The sequence below is a fragment of the Copidosoma floridanum genome, unplaced genomic scaffold (genome assembly GCF_036245765.1).
Source record: "Copidosoma floridanum isolate Cflo_tuat_1 unplaced genomic scaffold, Cflo_Japanese_pri ptg000007l, whole genome shotgun sequence".
Classification (NCBI taxonomy): domain Eukaryota; kingdom Metazoa; phylum Arthropoda; class Insecta; order Hymenoptera; family Encyrtidae; genus Copidosoma; species Copidosoma floridanum.
This window is the reverse complement of record NW_028321884.1, coordinates 12,245,097-12,266,095: the sequence shown is the minus strand read 5'-3', so window position 1 is coordinate 12,266,095 and position 20,999 is coordinate 12,245,097. Positions and strand designations below refer to the sequence as shown.

Genomic DNA, 20,999 nt, shown 5'->3' with positions numbered 1-20,999 from the left:
CCAAGTTGGCAGTGCGGCTGCGGCAGCACCTATTGGCCATTGGCCTTAGCCTTTCTTTTTGGCGCATGCGCAACCAATGAGTTAATTCAGTTAATTTAACTCAGTTAAAGTTAAATTAAGTTAAAAAAATTAAATTTCTTAATTGGCAAATTTTAGTGTATGTGGGATCGGATCGACCTCGTAGACGGTGCGTTCATCTCCAAATTTTTAATGGGAAATAACAAAAGTTATGAACCTGATCGATGGGAAATTTTACGCTCTACATGCTTTTATCTTTTAATTTACACTTTTCTTACGAGGTAGTCGTGAAATAAACTTGGAAAGCTTCATTAACGGGGTTTGTCAAGATTTTGTCATTTTTCAGTATATTTTTATCGTGATCTAGGTGTTGGTATACATGAAATACCAAAAATGTCCCTTTAGATATTAAAATTGCAATTCAACGGATATTTATTAAGAAAGTAGTGCGCTTTTTGTATTAGGTTTTTTTTTTTACAGAATTAAATTAAATTTAAAGAGGATCTTGACTATGAATAAATTGCCTGGTTTTTGACCAAAAAACTACTTGGTTTTTTCTTTCCTATATATACTCAGTACAGTTCAAAATTATGGGTGTTTTAAATATGTAAGTGTAATACTTGTGACTTACGCGAAGTTTTCATTCTTATTTTTTAAGATATTTCCGTTTGTCTGTACTTACTTTACAATGGATATTTCAAAATTTTACCTACATAGAGTAATGAATAAGAAAAAAAATTAATCTTAGAGCGGGCCACGTGAAAAAATGAAGGTAAAACATGTGTCGTATTACTAATATAATTACTTTATTCACTTAATTTTTAATAATATATACATTAAACTCTTCGGCATGAATCATGTAACCATGATTTTTATATTCGACTATGTGTCATATTAAATTATAAACACATCTCACTATATTCATACATCTCGATGGCGGTGTTATTAAAGAAACCTAATATTCCCAAGATATTACATTTACCTTCCACATTATGCTAGTTTAATTTTCGCATGGCTTTTTACAATGATTTTCGTTCGATGAACTTGATACGCATCATAGCCAGCGAAAACTTTTTTTTTGTATGGTTTTAATCAACTTTTTATATCCATAAATTTCCGACACACATATTAATATTTACAAAACAAAATGCATACACGAGCTCGAAGATGTACATTAAAAAAGAGAAAGAAAACAAGGCATTGCAGAATTAAAACCAGAAAAATATTGTACCCGATGGATCAGAAAGCAGCAGTGTATACGTAACTCGATATTATTATTATTGAGGATAAAAAATTCAGCAAGGAAAAGGGTCACGATAGCTTATAATATGAAATATGAGAATGCACGGTGATGAGCAATCAAAGAAGCTAACGCAATACAAAATCCAAATTAATCCTGTTTTATCTGTACAAGTATTTTATTTTTGTCCTACAGTATTGTTGTATACCTATAACATATGTAATCTTCTCATTTACACTAACATTTTCCATATTACAATAATTATACAAGGATGATAAGATCGCTTTTGGATTGAGTTTGTATAAAAATCTGTACAACACGATCCTGCCCTTACTCCACATATTTTTATATTCAGAGCTATTTTACCTAAATATCGTGCCTATCTTCCACTTTCATATATAAATACGCATACGACTCTCGACAGTACGATCCAGCTGTGGTTTTAAAAAATATATCACGCATTACACTGTTAAGAAGCCTTGAAAAATTCACTCTCTCTCGAAATTGAAGCGCCGGCAACGCAACGACAGACGCACATACTCACATGCATACACGATGTACAAAGAAAATCGCAGATCAATTAAATATACAACGAGGAAAAGGTAGCGTTCGCACCACATGTGTCGCTCACCCTGTCAAAGGAAGGCGTTTGTCCCTTTCTTTTTTTAAATTCTTTTTTCATTAAAAATTAATTGTTAATTAAAATAAGCAAAAAAAAAAAAAATTTTTTTTTTTGTGAATCAAACACTTAAAAAACTGCCAAAACAGTTTGTCCCTGCGAAAAAAGGGAAAAAGAAAAGAAATTTTTTCGAGAATCAGCCGTTCACATTTCATTTATCAATATCCTTTCCGATACATCATAGTCTTAAAAGTAGTTTTAAAAAAAGCATCCACTGATAGGCATTCACAATAATAGACACTCCCTTGCAGTGCCGGTTTCCTGGTGCACCAATCGCCGTGCAATACAAGTGCAGCGAATAAGTTAGCATCGGCTCGTGTCAGAAGCCACAAAGTCCCATCAAAAGCAGAGCAGAAAATATTCCGCCCAGTCTTTCAAAGCGCTCCAGTGAGACGAGGAAAAGTTATCTCGGGCGCATCGCCATTACCGTAATAAAAACCAAGATAAGTAGAAAAACTAACAGACGACTAAGAATTAGCGCTCGGGGGCGGACGCGGTCTGTCGTAGTCCCGGTTGCGATAGTCCTTACTCGGCCGCCAATCACCTTGGTAGCCATCACCAGCTGGGTAGCTCCGACCACCACCACCACCGCCACCACGGTAGTGTGCAGGTGGCATGTCGGGCGGATATCCGCCACCAGCGGCTCCAGAACCGTAACTACCTGGTCCGTAACCGTAGCCACCTGAACCTCCAGAGTAGCGATAGTAATCACTGAAACGACGTATAACGAAGCTACCGATTGATTTGCATACCCGAAAATTGAATTTTTATACTTGACAATAGTAACAAAACTCACCCTCCTCTTTTGTCGTTCATATGCATACGATCGCGATCTCTGTCCCGGTCGCGATGATAGCCTCCCGACATTCTACTGTAAGGGTCGAACCTATCGCGCTTGTGGTCGGCGAACCTGCAATAATTTCCAACTATCTGTCAATGCATCATAAACGTTAGCCTACTGAGGTAACCATAACTTGCAAAACAAAATAACATTATTCGACTGTTGAGAAAAAACAAAAATTACGTGGGAAAAAAAAAGAAAAAAATCGAATCCTTTTTACCTGCCATCGCGTGAGTCTCTGTCTCTAGTCATCCAGTGTTCATCATCCCTACCGCCGCTGTAATGACCACCGACGTATCCGCCACTGTCTCTTCTGATCCTCTCATCCTTAACTCCTAGCCTATCCATGCGATCTCCATGACTTCTGTCCCTCTCCCTATCCCTGTCCCTATCGCGTTCTCTGTCCCTACCCCTATCCCTGTCCCTTTCTCTATCCCTCTTTGGATCTTTGTGCTTGCTCAAGTCCTTTGGATCCTTGTGCCGCATGTCTAAGCTGTTGGCCATGTGGGGTGTGGAGTTTGGGCTGGCTGTAATGGGAGTTATCGTGATGGCGCCGATTGTTAACGAGGACGAGCTACCGATGTTGCCCAGCGTCGACGACGAGATCATGTGCTTTTTCACTGGGGTGCTGCTGCTGTTTGAGTTATCCTCAAAGTCCTCTACTCGTCGCTTCACGCCTCGGTTGTCCCTGTTTTCCTTGGCGTTTTTGGCGTTATGCTTGGCGTCGTCCTGGTATCATTGAACCATAAATTTGGTAAATATTTTATAGCTACCGTATAAAGTGTCACATTACGGGAGGAGAAAAGTAGCTTACGAAACGCATACCTTGGCTGTATTATTATCTTCCTTTTTCTCTGGACTCGGGGTCACGCTACCGCTTTCGCCTTTTTTAGTGGCGTGTTTGTACAATTTGTAAAGCTTCTTGGCGTCGAACTCGGTGAATTTCGATACAAAGTACCAAAGATTACTTCGCCATTCCTTGATCTGTTCAGGATCCTTGTACTCCGAGAGGCAAGTGTTTATTTGATTGCCAATTTGCACGAGACATTGGCGCGTGTGAGCTACTTGTTCCGATTCACTGAGGGACTGGTCCGGCCTGTCCAAAGCTTTGAGCGCCTTTTTAACCGGTCTCATTTTTTCTTTGCACTGAGAATTACATTTTTTTTTTTAATTAACATCGCGATGTGAGTTTACATCAAAATTTTTCAATGACAAATACCTCGTTGAATATCGAAGGATCCAAATCTCCCAGAACATCGAGCGCTCTTGGTTCGTTGTTTGCCGTAAAATGCATCGGTCCGGATTGTTTGCTGGCTTTTTTGGTTTTTTTATTCTCTTTCTTTTCTTTTTTAATTTTTTTTTCTTTTTTCTTGTCTTCTACAGGTATAACTACTACTTCGGTCTCTTCTTTCACTTCTTTTTTGTTTACAACCACAGGTTCCTCCTCTTTCTTGACGGGTGGCTGCGATGTATTTAAACCATTACAATAGGTGTTGAATTAAAACGGCTGATATAAGCGAACGTAGACATTATCTACCTTCGCTAATATCAGCCATTTTAATTCATACCTTTTCAATCTTTGGTTTGATTTTTTTTTCGTCGCCGGAGCTCTCATTTTCCTCAATTATTTCCTTCGTGATCGCTGATTTTATGTCTTTTGCTTTTCTCGGTTTTCTTTGTTTGGTCTGAAAATAAATGTTACGATTAACATGAAGATAATGACAAGACTACAATTGATTCTTATCCTCTGGGAAAAACAACAAAAAAAGGATAGGAACAGCTATTTACCTGTGACAAGGAATCAAAGGAAGTGTTATAATGGGAATCGGGAAGGTACTGAAAGACGAGAACAAACGTTTTTACAGGGGTTACGAAAAACGTGGTTGTTACAAGAGCGACGACTCACCACTCCGAGCTTTTGATCCATCTGTTTCTTCAAAATTTTCAAAAGATACTCCCCTCGAGCTTGAATTCGCTTAATTTGTGCTTTACTACCGTTGAGAAGTATTTTATCCCCCAACTTCAAACTCTCGTCCATTTTTATCGCCTCCCACGATCCCATTCCATGCTGATAAATACCTTTCAACAACATGGTGTCGTCCTCGAGCGTCCATTCGCATTCAAAATTGGCTGGCTTCACTCTGTAATCATAATACGAATCATTACTTTTTCTCATTACAGATTACCGCACGAGTGGCCGGATAATACCGTCCAATACCCAAGTCTATTGTACATGTACGTACTTCGCGTCAAGTTGCCAATTGGCTCTCTGTTCGGTGTCCATCGGGATTGCCTGTTCCAGAGGTTCGAGCTCGGTAACAGCGGCACTGAACGACTTGGCGTTCACCTGCACTCCGCCGACCTTGAAAGTAGGACCACGCTTACGTTTCCGACCTGGTGCGCCCTTGGAGTCCTCCTCTTCGGCCTTGTTTTCCTTGGCGACGCTGTTCTCAGACTCGGCCATACAAGCGTCGCACCGCGAACGCAGCTGTTCAGCCAGATAGGAAAGCTCGGACGTGGGCTTCTCGTTCAAGTCGGCGTCCGCGGCGATTTCGTCCAGTCTCTTCAGCGGCGCTGGGAATTTCTTGTAGCTCTTGATGAAGCGCCTTATCTGTAATTCAAGGTGAAGGACTGTAGAGGCGTTTCAAGGGTGATGAGAGCTCGACTTACCTCTACATCGGTAAAGCTCTTAACGTTTTCTCGAGGCTGCATTCGCGGTCTTCCGCGTCGCTTTGGCCTCCCGTCATCACTTCCATCCTCGTCACTGCCAGACTCTTCGTCGTCGTCACTCTCGTCACCCGACTGAGCTTTTTTCTTCTTCTTGCCCTTGTTGTCAGCTTCGTTGATCTGTTGCAGGGTCTTTCGACTTCTCGGCGGAAGATACAGATCCTCCATCTCTTTACTCTTCTCGGCTTCCTCTACCTTTGCTCTGAAGTTTTCAGGAATGATTTCAGCCTAAAAGCCGAGTTTTTTTAAATGAGATAATGAATTATTGCAAAAAAAATTCATCACGAGTGAAAATTTTGGGGTTTAATTACCCAGTCTTTGCTTTCATCGTCATTTTCGTTGGTTTGAGGAAGAGGTTCGGGCTCTTCTTCGAAAGCGGCGAAGCTGGCTACCTTGAACGCTGAAAGCAACTCGTCTCCAACTGTGGCAGGCCCTTCGTCCCTAGTTTCGGCTCTCTTCAAGATCTCATCGATATCGCACTAAGGGGGAAAAAAAAATTACATTACGAAAAGTTCATTTGTTGTACGAAAAAAAAAGCCTAAGCAAATATCTTACTGTAGGTTCTTCATCCCCGTCCTCTTCGTCTTTAAACAACTCTTCGGCTCCAAATTTCAAAATGGCACTCAGATCTTCCTTGTTGAAAGGGTTGTTGTTTGTATTGGAACCTTTTTTGTCCAATATGGTTCTACCGGTAGTGTCCATCCTTTGTATAACTAAATGGTCAAGTACCATTTTTTGCTTGGCGCGCTCAACGATCTCCTCTTCTACCGAGCTTTTCGTAACCAATCTGTAAATGTTGACCTGCAAGAAATACGATGTTCAAAATGTAACGCTCGATAACTTTATGTCAGTTTGGTTTTATTTCCGTGAAATTTCACCTGATTTTTTTGACCTATTCTATGAGCTCTGGCCTGAGCTTGTAAATCGTTCTGGGGATTCCAGTCGGAATCGAATATGATGACAGTATCAGCGGTAGCCAAATTGATACCAAGACCGCCGGCCCGCGTGGATAGCAGGAAACAAAAGTCCTGCGAGCCAGGAGCATTGAAGTGATCCAAGGCCTGACGCCTCAGCTCCCCTTTGATACTACCATCGAGCCTCTGGAAGGGAAAGTGTCGCTTCTGCAAATACTCGCTGAGAATATCCAGCATCCGAACCATCTGCGAGAAGATCAGGACACGATGCCCCGTCTCTTTGAGCCGAACGAGAAGCTTGTCTAGCAAGACGAGTTTGCCAGAACCACGGATGATCTGTTGCAGATAATCCATGTTGCTTTCTCTGTTCTCATTTTCATTTGGCCTCGTGAGAAAGGCATGGTTGCAACACTTTTTCAACTCGATCACGATATTCAAGAAGGTCGAGGTCGAGCCTTTGTTGCCCTTTCTCAAAGCGTTAAAGTTTTTCGTCAATATCCACTTATAGTACTGTTTTTGCAACGACGTCATCTCGACGCGCAGTATCTGCTCAACCTTGGCTGGTAAAGATTTTTCCACGTCCTTCTTTACCCTCCTCAAAATGAATGGCTCCAATTGTTTGTGCAGCTTCGAGTAGCCTTTTTGAGCAGCGTTGTCGTGTTCCTTTTCGAAGTCTTCCCAGCTGTCGAATCTACAATACTCATCCAATAGTCATTTACAATTGTAAAATATTGTCTTAAGAAGAACAAAAAAAAAACACCAACTTGTTTGGCATGATAAAATGCAACAGAGCCCACAACTCTTTCAAGCTGTTTTGCAGCGGGGTTCCTGTGATAAGTAGTCTGTGGTTCGTGTGAAATTCGGCCAAAGCTTTGTACAAAAGTGAGTCATCGTTTTTCAAACGATGCGCTTCGTCAACCAAGAGTACAGCCCAATTGATGGCTCCTAAAAATGCCTTGTCTTTCAAGACGATTTCATACGTCGTCAGAATTGCGTTGAACTTGAGCCTCTTGGAGTCATAACACCACTCGTAGTCTCTGATCTACAAGGAGATACGATAAGATTGTAATTGCATCAAACGAAAGCAAGACATTAACTTGATATAAGGACGCTTACAACATTGCGTGAAGTAACGTCACCCAGGTAAGTGACAAAATTCAAGTCCGGAGCCCATTGGACTATTTCTCTTTGCCAAGACGTCATTGTCGATAGAGGCACGACCAGCAAGAAAGGGCCGTGAAGTTGTTGAGTGTGAAACAGGTAGTACAAGAAGCACGTGGTTTGAATGGTCTTGCCAAGGCCCATCTCATCTGCCAATATGACACTGTAATCAAACGCATCAAATACATATGCATATCATCCTTGAGAAACTAACAACTCCATCACAGCGGATAAGCACCTGTTGTCCTTACACCACGAATGTATCATCCAATTCAAGCCGTCCATCTGATAATCCCTGAGCACAAAGTTCTCATCTTTGCCCATGTAACTCGGCTGCTCCTTCAACTGATGGAATTTTGGCCTGTGCCTCAGAACCTTGCAGTGTTTGCTGGGTATCCTCTTGGAGTCCTCGCGATCACGGAACTCGTTTATCTTTTCCGGCCACTTTTTTATTATCAACGCGCCATCTTCCCACGTGGACTCCGAATACGGCAAGCTCTCCCATTTGCAATAGTAATCGGGATGATCGGAATCTGGTTTTTCGGCTTCGGCTGGATAATTTACGATACATTACACGATCTACTAAGCAAGGATAAATATATTATATAATTTCACCAACCAATGATCCTTTCGACGTTGTAATAGCTCTTTAACAGGTCTTGCTGCAACTCCGCCTGGCACTCAAAGTAGTCAATGTCCTCGGGACCGGCGTACTTCCTCCAATCGCTGATGTCCTGTTCGCGCTTGATGAAGTTCTCCAATTTCTTTATTCCCTTGACCTTCTGGGCGGCCAGAGAGTCTTTGGACTCCCACGTGTTGTGTATGTGCGACCAGCCCTTCCACTTGATCAGGTACTGAGTTTCAGTCTCTTCGCCCTCCAAGTTTTCCGGATTCGGATCTCCGTTCTCCTCGACCGCGTAGACTGTCGTCACGTTACCTACCACTTTATCGATTCGTGTTATTTTTACTCGATTGACCCAAGATCTACTGGATTGTCTAGGAAATGGAGGTCGTGTATTACCTCCTTTCTTGCCGATGCGTTGGCCGTAAATTTTCTCGATGGTCTCGGCGTTGTCGGGCTCAGCGGGCTCGGCTGCGGCCGTCGTCTCGTCGACTTCCATGAGATCCTCGCTGTCCGTTTCGACCTCACTCTCCTCCTTGTAACTGACCTGTGCGCCTGATCGCCTTGTAACTTGTCTATTGTGTAAAAAAAAATTTTTTTTTTTTTAATGATGGCTTGGGGTCCTTGGATTTATAGTAGCTTGAGTAATTTGTTGAATTGATGCTACAGTGAAAATAAGTCTCATGGTATGGAAAGATTTTGTGCTGAAAATATGCGACACAAAAAAAAGAACACTGCCCTTAACGAACCAAACCTCATCAATTATATTATTCCGCTGCGGCATCCACGTGTTGATGAGTTCATCGATTTTTTGGAGTTAAAGTAGTTAACCGATTTTTCAAGTTATCAAACAAGCAGGTAATAAATGTATGAACCTCTTTTCATCGCTGTCATAGGAAGAATTTTCCGAGGATACGGAGACACGCTTCCTTCGAGGCTTCGCTTTTTCTTTGGCCTTTTGTACGGCTTTCCGGTAAATGGACTTGCTCGGCGGTGGCCTCTTGACATCCGCATCGTCGGATTCTGACTCTGAACTGTCAGAGTTCCACGCGTTCTGAGAACTGTTGGGATTATTTTTAACTTTCAATTTTTTTTTCATTAAAAACAAAAATAAAAAAATAAAAAAATTGGCGTCGCGGTGGATTTCTTTTTTTGTCTCTGCCAATAATGATTTTGTTTTACTTAACTAAAGTTATTTTTGCGTTTTGTATTAACTACGAATAAATCGGAAGCTATACTTGTGTACAAGTCAACAAACTTCGAGAAATAGTAAAATGTATTTAGTTAAAAAAAAAAAAAAAAAAAAATTAACTTTTTCTTAAGTACTAAAGCATAAAATTTTCTTTTAACTGACGTACGCGAGATGTTTAACAACTAAATGCAATCCAGATTAGTACATGTTTTGGATGTTACTTGTCCCACACATTAATAATTTCATGTTATACCACACAAAAACATTGCAAAAAAAACAGATAAGTTAATAAAAGGTGAGTGATTTAAAATTGTAAAAATATTGCTGGGTACACTTATTGTTCAACAATATTGTTCCAAAAATTTTAAACATTCATTTTGATTAGTGGTAAAATTGCAAAAATCCCAACACTCAAATTAAAGTCGTGGATTCCGCAAAGCGAATAAAGCAAGTGTTCATTATGACTGATGCAATGTAAGTGTTTTTTCATAGATTCAAGTGTAAATCATTGTAAGAGTGAATTATGAAATTTATTTCTTGTTTCAGTTTGAACATTGCAAATTTTTGTTTAATTGCAGCAAAAGAGTTCATCGATTCCATCTGATACGATTCAAGGAAATAAATGAGTTCATCCTTCAATGAAAGCAATGCGTACTCTTGCATGTGCATTATTACACACACTTAACTGCCGGTTGTCTGTATGTGTGACTCTCTGACTTACAACTGCCAAACTAATGTTTACTAAACACATGATGTAAAAAAAAAATATCCTTGGCGTAGTCTACCAGCACCTTACTAAGTAATTCAGGATGATGACAATTCAAGATAAAAGCTTTCGACTTTCCTAAATGATACCCTTAAAAGAATCGTCTAACCTAAACCACCTCATGTAATAATAAAAAAAAAAGGCTTTTCTCTCCCATGGCGTCGATTTTCAAGTCGCCACTCTGAGAGATATCCTCGGAGCCCTTACCTCTTCCTTATAATTTTCTTTCTGTTTTCGTTGTCACTTTCCGGTTGGGTAACTGCGAGCCTGTCTGGCTCCTTCCTGCACCTGCCTGACCTTCTGATGCCATAGATATCAGGATTCTCCTCCCATTCGCGACTAATACTATTGCTCCTGTGTCTGCTAGACCTTGACTGATTATCGCTGTGGTTGGAGCTCCTGTTGCTCTGAAAGCTATAGCCGAGGGCTGCTGGTGTTTCGTTGTTGCCCTCCTCCTTGTCCTCACCCACCTTGAACCTGTTGTTCTCATCGACTGATTTTTCTTCAGCTTCAGAGTCAGAGCTTGAGCCAGAGCCTGAGGAGCTAGATCCACTGCTTATAGCAATATCCAAGTACAAGGATTGTTTTCATTTAGATAAATAAGTAGGCTCTCTATCTGTACTATTTGTCTTTGCATCCCATTACTCCTTGCGTGCCTATCTACCTTTGTCTATTCATTGCTATCGGTTTTACAGAGCACATCACTTTTTTTCTTTTTTACATTCTGATCTCTAATTTGATTCAATAACGAAATGCAAAATGTATATATTTCAACCCTTTACTTGGACGAGAAATCAAAGTCACGAGCACAGATCGAAAATTTACTTGCAGAGCTACTTTGAAATATACTCAGCAGATATTGTCTATTTAATACGGAAATAAAAGTGTATTATTGCTGCCGAAATGATTTTTTTTGTTTGATTATAAAGCCTTAAATGCATAACTATTACAACAAAATTAATAAAAATGAAGTTATGAGTTATACCCTACGTTCATGCAATACATTCATTAGCGAGTTTGCACATATATTAAGCTGCTTTGTTAAGTAGTACATCATTTACAAAATAATCATAATTACAGTCAAGACAAAAAAGAGATGAAGCAATCGTAAGTGTATGAATGATGTGCTAAACAAAAGCATGAAGTGACATTAGATGTAAGAAATTTTGTATACAGCTCACAAGTAAGAAACAAAAAAAAATTGCTTTGTTAGTTTTATAAGCGGTGGAGTCCACACTCAAATGATTTCTATTTTTAGATTGACATGACATTTGTCATTTAAACTTACATAAATAATGAGCTTTCTGTACTTTTTTTCTTTTCTTTTATCAACTGTGAAGTATTCCATTCTACTTACTGGGCTTTTCAAAGATCACGTGTAAATAGTTTTTACCAACCTTTCTGATCCAGAGCCAGACCCAGAGTTGCTTCCTGAAGAACTGCTCCCATTTTCGCTCTTACTTTCATTTTCAGAATCTGATGCAGATTCTTTACCAGATTCAGATTTCTAAAAATTAATGGAACAGGTTCATATTCATTCTAAAATTCGAGTTATTGTCTCTGTGGCTCAGATGTTGTTTGGAATGGTTAAATTATTTTCAGTTTTTCGCAGCAAACCCAGTGTTTGCAAATAATACTCTTACATAAGTGCAAGTGTTCTTTTAATAACCATCATTGGTTATTTTCATCTGAACGAGTGTTTTCCATGAATGGGTAATTTTAAGGCAGTTCATTAAATATGGGTAGTCGAGAGAAAAAAAAATGTATAAGTGTGCTTGAGACTCAAAAGTTTTTTTTTTCCCCAATGCAAGCCAAGTCCTCCATTTTGTGTAATGAATCCACCATCTTGAATAGACTTTCTTTAGCCAACGAAGTTGAAAATAAAGTACAAATTAGGAAAATTATGATTTTTTTTTTCCTATAACAGTATAATAGAAGTTTTGAATCCTTAAAAAAGTGCATCAAGACCATTTTGGTACAATGTTTAAGTTTAATAAAATTAAGAACGCAGTATTTTAGGGTAGTTTATTTAAATTATAAGAAACAGGAGATATTTGAAATAAACTATTTATTCATTTAATACCATTTTTTTCTATACATAATGTTACATTATGCTAAAATGACTAGATTAAGTCTTAACTTAGGAATTATTTTAAATACTTAATAATTCAACAATGTAATATACTATGTGAAAATCTGGATTATGTGTTTTTTTGTGACGTTAAAATTAAAACGTTTATATAATATGTATCAGATATTTCTTTGTAAAATTACAAAAAGTGTAATAGTATTTTAAGCAGTTTACAATTAAGAAAAAAATATCATTAACGTACCAAGCGGTTTATCAAACAATCAAGTGATTTTTAACAAACTTTATCTCACAAGTGCAGTAAAGTTGTAAGTTTCAAGAAAGTTGACTGTGAAAAAGGTTGAAATACAATTTTATGAATAAAACTCAAATGTAGAAGTGAAATCTAATAAAAATTCAAATTTTTTTGAAAATATTGTTAATTGGGTCTAGATCACAACAATAAGTAAAAATATTTTCAATTCACAATGTTAATTTTTAATTTCTTATAAAAAAAAAAAATGTTTGGATCAACAGTTTCATGTTTTGAAAAATGTTGAAACAAACCTCAATTTGAAAAAAACACTTGTTGACGTTAAAAGGTCCATGGCATGCTATAAAATTGAAAATATAGTTCAAACACATCTATCGATGCTGATAATTCACATCAAGAATAAATATACCATAGCCTACTTTCAAAATTTGACACATTTGTTTGATTTGTTACAAATGATGTGAGACATTGTCCTAAAGAAACTTCTGCACAAGTCCTTAATTCACAAAAATAAGCTTTACAGGGAAACTTTTCTATGACAAAAACGGCTTAATTCCATGGGAAATTATTGGGTAAATCTAACGGAGGACTACAGAGCAAAGTTTGACTAAACCTAGACAAACAACTGAAGGATTTTTGTCACTAGAGCTTACAATAAAGCACATACTGACATCATAAACACATGATATGCAGTAGAAGACAGCTGTGGAACCAAAGAAGGTAAACTTTGAGCTGAATTTGCAAAAATGGGTCCATAAAGAATTTTCAAATAACCATACTCCCAGGCAAGGTTGAACCCTAAGGAACCCTACAGAAAAGTAATATTGGTGGAACACGAGCTCCTAGTGGACTAAAAGGACTTATAAAGAGGATGTAAACAAACTTATAGGTTATTCCGGGACGGGAAAAGTCTTGATGATAGCGAAAAAACTAAGTTCAAGAGTGACCCGCAGCTAGACTCGAGCCGCCCACGAGGCAACGCCCAACCCTCCTGAGCACCCGAAAACTCAACCCGGGTCCTTATTTTCCGTTTTAGGGCGAATAATCGTCCTCGAAGCCGGCCAGACGAGCCCAAGTGTCCGACTTGGGAGTAACATTCCAAACCAACATCAAGTGCCACATGACAATATTTCGAGTTAATCGACGCTCCGATGCCCGATTATGTCGAAAATAAGCAACAAAAGCTGAAAATCTGTACGGAAATTGTCCGAAACAGCCGAGAAATCAACCAAGTCCTCGCACACAGAGAGAGGAGCGCGAGCAGCAGACACACACACTCACCTGCATATCGCACGGTCGCCGTCTTGCTTGCGCGTAGTTTCCGTGGCTCCCAGCGTTTTTTTCTAGGTACCCCGTGTTTTTTTTTTTCTTTCTATTTTCCTTTGATTTGAAAAAAAAAAAAAAATCGAATCGTCAGACTTGAACTTGGCCGCCAATCGCGGGCATATCACGCAGCGAAAAATTCACGCACTATATGATTGTCACAGACCCTGTGCTAGGTCGCCATTTTGTGCCAGTCGACTAGTGGCGTTCCTCTCTCTCTCCCTCCCTCCCTCTTTTTTCGTTACGTGCGGCGGTCTACGTCAGACTTGCGCACAAACGTCCTTCGTCATCTCTCCGCTCTGCGCGCGCACGTTTGAAGAGAAAAAGACGGGACTTTGTGTTGTCTCTTGCTCCTCGTCGACGACGTTGCGGCGTCAGGGTGTTCGCGTGACCGCTCGATCGAGGGGATTTTTATGTTTTTTTTTTTTTTTTTTTTTCAACGACTCGAAAGGTTCTTTTAATTTTGTTTATTTAATTTTCCACGAAAAGGACTGTATGATTGTTTTTTTTTTTTTTGGAGCGCGTACGAAATTTTACCGTTTCAACGTCGTTTATTTACAGAAGTGTATTTTAAAAATTGGAAACGTTCTAGAACAAGATAAATTTTTAAATATCGTCTTGGGACGGTTCGAATGACGGTCGCGGGTTCGTTGATCGAAAGCTGCTTCTGCTCGGGGAACGTAGCCGGCTGACGTGTTTGACTTTCCGCGAATCACGTAGCCGTTTTCTCGACTCGTCGATATTCTTAAAGGAAGTGCAGGGGTGGACAAGGTTTCCGTTTCTTCGAGCGCGAAATTCAATTCCGAGTTGTCTTTGATTTTGGAAATGCGGTTCATAATTGTTACGCGAAATATGTGCATCTGTAACGGCTTGGGCTTTTTTCGGGTCCCGTTTGAAAAAGACACTGCGAGTTCTATCATAGAAAACGTAAATTTGCGAGCCTTGAAATTCGCGTTAATCTAGCGCTTGTAGTTTGGCAACGCCGCGCGCCTTCGTTAATTTCACCGTTTGCGACATTCCGTGGAAATTTTCCGAGTCGAGGTTCTTTTTAATTAGAAAATTCAAGTGGTAGCTTATTTTATTGTAAAAGGGGGAAAAAAAAAAACTGTTTTAAACTTCGAATGGGATAAATTAGCTAATAGTCAGTGTGTACTCTTCTGTAGATTTTCGTATGCTATCGCCATTTTATCTAATCAATTAGAGCTTGATAATCAAGTCAGAGTATCGTGTCATATACCGTCCGTATCTTAATTTGCAGAACACAAGATTTGAAGTGTATTATTACAAGAAATTTCAGTTATTATTGCTGTATTTTTATTTTACGGTTAAGTAAGTATAGTATTTGTTCTTAGTGTTTTAATAGGACAAATACTTTCACACAATTTTGAGTTTTAAGGTTTGCGAATTAAGATACGGCTAGTGTACTTTGAACGGAAAAAAGGACTTTCTTTCAGTATTTTTAAACGATAGGAGAATTTTAAAGTACAATAAAGCGATAAACAAAGAAGGTCGAACTACTTAAGAAATTGTAAGAATTGAAAGCCGAAAGGAAACAATAGTTGATTTGATTACGATGCGCTACAATTACGTGAGACTAAGTGACATGTAATTGTTATGACAGATAGAAAGACGTACAAAGTATATATATGTATACCATAGCATTCAATCGATTCTTGCACGACCTTGATAGACTCGCGTTTACCGTTCATATTCTCATAGTGATTTTTATGACGTAACAATGAATTAATTTTCAAGAGGTAGCACAGCAAGGGAAAATAAAAAGAAACAGATGTTTCGATCGCCTGAGATGCGTGGATGGACTACTTATGACAACTTTGGATAAAAATTCGGTTTTACATGTTTGAAATACAGGACTAAACACCTATCTGGAGAAGGGCCCGTCTTGAATTTTTGTTTTTTATTAAGAAAACTTCTAATGGAATTCTTAAATTTTGATCAATTGTTGTTGGGTTTATAAGATAGTACTATTGAAAATGTTGAATGCATATTTAAAGACAAAGAGGACATGTATGTGAGCACCTATATAATGTACACATTTAAGTAGATTAACGATTTTAGATACAAGGGGACGTACAGATTATTTTTGTGGTCGTTGCTTGTTGAACATTTCAGTAAAGCTATTGAAAAATCAAGTTTGAAAAATATGTAAATATAAGGCTAAAATATGCAGTGTATGATTAGTTTGAGATAATTTTGATACTATCAAAAATAAATTAGAAGACGATCAAAAGATAATTTATGCTAGTTTGAGATGTCATTACATCGTCTAAAAATAACTTTTAAGCAAGATTTTATAGTTTATTTTAATGTAATTCAAGCAAGCTATCAAAAATAGTCCAATATACGATTTTAACGAAGTAATATGTCACTGAACTCGATTATCAACTTAGTATCAAGATAAAAGATAATTTTCAATATTTGCTTCATTTTCCAAAGGGGTCCAAAATGTTTAGTTATGCAGTAACTCACGTAACTCTAAGCACAACATAGAGCGAATACTTTGGTGACTTTTTTAATGTAAAAAAATACGACCTCGCCCATTAGTCAAGAACCATTTTGTCGCAAACATGGACGCTTCTTTCGAAACGCTTAGAGCTACAACTTCGTATCAAACCTTGTAATTAGTGGATTTGCAACTTTAATAAAAAAAATGAAAAAAGGGAAGAGTGGGAGGGGACAAAAATTACTTCATGTCAGAGAAACAAGCTGTAAGCAGCTAAATATATTGGCGATTCAGAGATAATAAATTACCAGAATGTATGGTCAAAAAGAGCGTTCGTCGCAGACACTTAAAGAAAACGACGCCATTACGGCCTGAGCTAATTTTTCTCGTCTTTGGACTCGACTAGGAAGTACTTGGTCGCAAAATGGTCGGGGAAAAATTAATTTTTCTTCAATGGGACTTGTGCAGAAATTAGGACATACCTCACATACCTTTTAGTTTCAACGTATACACAAAAAAACACACAAACTCAGCATAGAACATGTGAAGGCCGTGGAAGAGTGGATGTCGAGGATGGAACAGACATCGTCGTCGTCGCCGTCCTGGGTCCCGTTGGTTGACCTCTGTATACCTGTTTGTGTGTAACGTACTTATAAATTTATATGTGTATATATATATACGTGTATCCACAGCTGCTGCAGGCAGGAGTGATAACAATGGACGAGCTGGTGCAGGGTATCGATGGAGACGAGAGTTGTGGCTCTGTTGGCGTCGTTTTTCGTACTGTCCTCCTTGGTCGAAGTCGTCGAGATGGCAAGTCCCTCTGCAGCGGGTCTCGTTCTTCTTCGTTGTGCTCTTTTACGCTATGCGGACGTGAATGCGAGACGAAAATTTATTATATATTTTACCCATCAGCTCGAGCCCCAGCCCCAGGTCGTCGTCGCCGCAGCTCCGCTCGGGAAAAGGAGAAGCACCGCGCAACGCAAACGTCAGTCAAACGTTTTGTTCGCATGTTGCGTTCGATTCGATCGTTGCGAGGGATCGATAGTATCGAAAGTAGAATCGAGCTTTGGAGGCGTAGAAAGCTCTGTTAAAAAAAATAGATCTAAAAACAAGCTATTGTAATATTGAATAGTAAATAAAAATTCATTATCTGTACCATTGATCGTAAATTTCGGTATTAATAATGAATGATTCATATTACTGTCGTAGGCTCTATCACTATGTGCGATAAATCGCAAAAGTATATATTTTCGATTTCCATCACTGTTTCGAGAGTCGATAGTCCCTAAAAAGCTACGTGCATGCGCATTGTTTTTTGGCAATTTTACTTTTTTTTTTGGCCAACCCGGGACACCCGCCTAGCAGCAAATTCAAATGTTCTAAAACCAATCAACGTTAATTCAAGCTCACCCCATAACCCTGTACTCTTCAGCCCTTGAACCAAATGACCCGGGGTGTAGAGTTAAATCAGTTAATAATTTCATTTTTTATTAACAATAAAAGAGCTACTTATCTCAAAAAAAAAGAAAAAAGAAATAACTTGTAAATCACTTAAATGGTGTTTTTACATTCATTATAATTTTAAATAACTGAAATGGCTTGGTTAGCTTATAATTAAAAATTATTAACAAACATGATTTTCTCCTCCCAATATCTTGAGCTCCTAAACTTAACGAGAGGCACAATTCCTATGAATCCTCTTATGATGACATTAATAACTGAATTTTTGCGCGATGTATTAAAAGCCGTGGTAAGGCCCAATGTGAGAATTTGTTGTTTCAATTTTCAATGTTGAGAAATCAGTTTTCATTTATTGCTAAACTATTTTTTCTCAATATCAGTATTGACATACAGGCAGGAGAGCTGTACACAAAAATATGAATCTACGATTATACAAAAAAAGCATGTAAAGTTTTTTTTTCATTAAAATTTTAACATCTCCTTTAAAGACAGTCTTATTCAATTAGGTTATTAGTACTTTTATTTAAACGTAATAGGATTAAAACGATTTAATGTGCCAAAAACTAAGTTGACATTCAAAAAATAGTATATTTCATTTATGTACAATTCAAATGCTAGTCTCCAATAAAAAGTATAGTATTCAATACAAATATACTCAACATTACACAACTTATGTTATACGCGATTGCTAAGTATGTGTACGAAGTGGAAACTAATATAAAAAAAAAAAAAGTCTTTAGGTAAAAGGTAATACAAATATGAGTAATTACTAATCAATGAAACCGACAATCTCGAGTAAGTAATACGAAGAACAAAAATTTTAATGCAGCTGTGAAACAAAAAGTAATTACAAATATAATATCTCGAATGCTCGCGGTTTCATTGCAGTTTTCGACCAACGAATGAAAATCATCTTATTTTTGCAGTCATTACAATCAACTATTTAAACGATTGACTATAAGAAAAGCATGATTCCAAGGTAGTGATTAAAAATACACGTTATTTCGATTTCAAGTAACGTTTTGCACACAAGTAATTTGTGGCTTAAGCAAGATACCGTTCGTTCAGATTGCAACTATTCAGGATCTGGTGTTTCGGTTGAGGATTTTTCTGTCGTTTCTTCTGCTGGAGCGTCAATGTTTTCCTTGGACTTTGCATCGGGCACCCATAATCCACTGTCGATACATCTTTTCATGTGATATCGCGCCTCTTCTTCTGGCATTTCAGCAATGGTCTTCTGTAGTAGTGGAATATCTTGCACTTCAAAGCATTTTTGCAAGGGCTGTAAAAGTTTCAATTAACGTAAATCACAAACATTTTTTTAAAAACAAAAATAGATGCTCAAAGAGATCAAAAGAAAGAAAAAATACCTCTGGAAGACTTTCAAACACTTCAACTGGGTCCAATCCACCAGGGCCAAGACGAGCCTTTCTTTCCTCTTCTTCGGCTTCTTTCATGGCTTGAGCGAGCTTTTCAGCTGCTCTCTTGCGAATTCTTTCCTTAAACAACCTAAGCTCGTCGTCAAACGAATTTTTGTATTCAACTTCGGCAATCTGTATGCGACTGAAAAACGAGCCAACGCACGCCCTAGGATCGACATCCAACTGTTTTGAGAGTTCCAAAATATACTGCATACATATGCACTGGTGAGCAACGTGCTTCATTAGGTCGTGTTTCTGAAATATTAAGTGATGGGTTTTATTGATTTTAAACAAAGTATTGGAAATTATGAATAGTAATATAATATGCTACCTCTTCCATTTCCAAATTTATACACCAAATAACCAAATAGTTGGCTGTATTTTCACAGACTAACTGAGGATTGTCTTGCAAGTACTTTTTGCTGTCATCGTACCTTCTTAGCATACCATATTCCTTAAGCTTCTTTTCATTCTCCTTGACAAACTTTTTCATGATCTTCTCCTTTTCCTCATCCGGCAAACAAGAATCGTCATCCTTCCTTGGAGTTTTTTTGTTAATCACAGTTTTGGTAAAACCCTCCTGAGCAATGGTATCCACATTCCAGGGAGTAAGCTGCTCTTTCTTTTTCATTTCCAAGTCTTTCTGCTTCAACTCCTCTTGCTCTTTTTCTAGATCTTGCAATGCCTTCTCTAGTGTCTCCAAATTTGTCGAGGTTACCTGCTGCTTTTTCAATTCGATCACTTTTTCTTTGGTTTCTTTCAATTTTTTCTCAGTTCTACAATCGTGTTAGGAACAAAAAAATATTTAATGAAATACAACAACAGTAACAATACACTGCACTATTCATACTATTAGCTTGGTTCTTTCTATCTACCGATTCGTTTTATACAGTCCGTAACTTTTTTTTTTTTCTACAAAACAGACATTTTAAAATTACAGATTAATGTTTGTACAGTATTTCCCAGCAAATGAGCTTAAAATTCGACTGGAACAAATGTATCGTATGAAACATCGATTGGTATGAATAGTGTGACAATGTAAAGAAATTTATTTTACATTGCACTCACTCTTCTTTTTTCTGAATGAACAATTGCTTCTCTCTTTCTCTCTCCTCCATTCTTTCCAATCTGGCTTGATGTCTCCATCTGAACAGCGATGGTGTGTCGATATTGGGATGGGTGTCATCCTCATCATCTGAGATCTATGGAAAATAAATACACCAAGGAAATTTTTCATCATTAAAACTATTCCTCTCCACACTCTTAGGCCAACTAGAAAACTACTTGATTTTCTTTTATCTGCAGTACTCTAGAAAACGACTCATACTCTATTATCTATGACATAGAACTTTGAAAAAAAAAAAAAAAAATTTACAATAAGCCGCTTCCGAAGTAAGTTTGGATTTTTTAACACACGGTAAAAAAATAACTAAGATCGTGTACGAATCCAGGGAAAAAAAGAGCCGCAGTTTCAGTTTGGTTTCCAGAACTTTCTACCCGACGCGTGCAAAACCCTGGCTCACCTCGATATCCTTCCACTTGCTGTAATCGACCATCCTGGCAACTTGTTGATGTCTCGAAACTCTCCGGAAGTAACCTCTTCTCCGTGGCTAGTGAAAGCTCAGATGGAAGAAAAACCCAATGATCTATATAAGAATGCGACACAACAAACTATACTTAACACATCTATGGAATGTAAAAAAATATAAGTTTGACCCGAGACCTAACCTGGACCAACTAAGATTGCGACTGCTGCGTTTCTTACTTCTTACTCACTTTACTATACAAAAAAAAAATGTAATATTGTCTCTTTCTCTCTCACGGC

The 20,999-nt window shown here is 38.2% G+C and overlaps 2 protein-coding genes across 5 annotated transcripts; both read right to left on the bottom strand.

Annotated features, from left to right (window-relative positions):
• Positions 1-807: 807 nt before the first annotated feature.
• Positions 808-17,251, bottom strand: Chd1 (chromodomain-helicase-DNA-binding protein 1). 4 transcript variants are annotated; one of them, XM_089588432.1, is made up of 22 exons: positions 13,784-17,251; positions 11,558-11,667; positions 10,638-10,712; positions 10,368-10,565; positions 9,078-9,263; positions 8,602-8,777; positions 8,200-8,523; positions 7,819-8,131; positions 7,536-7,743; positions 7,184-7,461; positions 6,384-7,110; positions 6,061-6,306; positions 5,817-5,984; positions 5,449-5,733; positions 5,022-5,389; positions 4,685-4,919; positions 4,347-4,463; positions 3,998-4,240; positions 3,604-3,924; positions 2,999-3,507; positions 2,734-2,847; positions 808-2,648 (listed from the first exon to the last, which is right to left on the bottom strand). In XM_089588432.1, exons 1-22 carry the CDS (start codon positions 13,787-13,789, stop codon positions 2,405-2,407), a joined length of 5,451 nt encoding a protein of 1,816 aa, XP_089444558.1. In that variant the 5' UTR covers positions 13,790-17,251; the 3' UTR covers positions 808-2,404. The 4 variants fall into 4 exon arrangements, with proteins under 4 accessions (XP_089444558.1, XP_089444557.1, XP_014204370.2 ...); XM_089588431.1 differs by having other exon boundaries at positions 10,368-10,712; XM_014348884.2 differs by having other exon boundaries at positions 10,368-10,703.
• Positions 17,252-18,242: 991 nt separating this feature from the next.
• Cdc37 (cell division cycle protein 37) lies at positions 18,243-20,980 on the bottom strand. Its single transcript, XM_089588434.1, has 6 exons — positions 20,903-20,980; positions 20,698-20,820; positions 20,243-20,376; positions 19,506-19,950; positions 19,124-19,429; positions 18,243-19,035 (listed from the first exon to the last, which is right to left on the bottom strand). The coding sequence occupies exons 2-6, from the start codon at positions 20,728-20,730 to the stop codon at positions 18,829-18,831; spliced, it is 1,125 nt and encodes a 374-aa protein (XP_089444560.1). The 5' UTR covers positions 20,731-20,820; positions 20,903-20,980; the 3' UTR covers positions 18,243-18,828.
• Between the last annotated feature and the right edge of the window lie 19 nt (positions 20,981-20,999).

What these genes read in the sequence shown, in the direction of transcription:
- Chd1 (XM_089588431.1), bottom strand. An exon ending in ACGGGGATGAAGAACCTACA is followed by an intron (nt 5,985 to 6,060) that starts GTAAGATATTTG and finishes TTTCCCCCTTAG; the next exon opens with TGCGATATCGATGAGATCTT. An exon ending in TGGATCAAAAGCTCGGAGTG is followed by an intron (nt 4,464 to 4,684) that starts GTGAGTCGTCGC and finishes ATTTATTTTCAG; the next exon opens with ACCAAACAAAGAAAACCGAG.
- Cdc37 (XM_089588434.1), bottom strand. Translation starts at nt 20,730, where the DNA reads ATGGTCGATTACAGCAAGTGGAAGGATATCGAG. An exon ending in GCAAGTGGAAGGATATCGAG is followed by an intron (nt 20,377 to 20,697) that starts GTGAGCCAGGGT and finishes TATTTTCCATAG; the next exon opens with ATCTCAGATGATGAGGATGA. An exon ending in TGTTTGAAAGTCTTCCAGAG is followed by an intron (nt 19,036 to 19,123) that starts GTATTTTTTCTT and finishes AAACTTTTACAG; the next exon opens with CCCTTGCAAAAATGCTTTGA.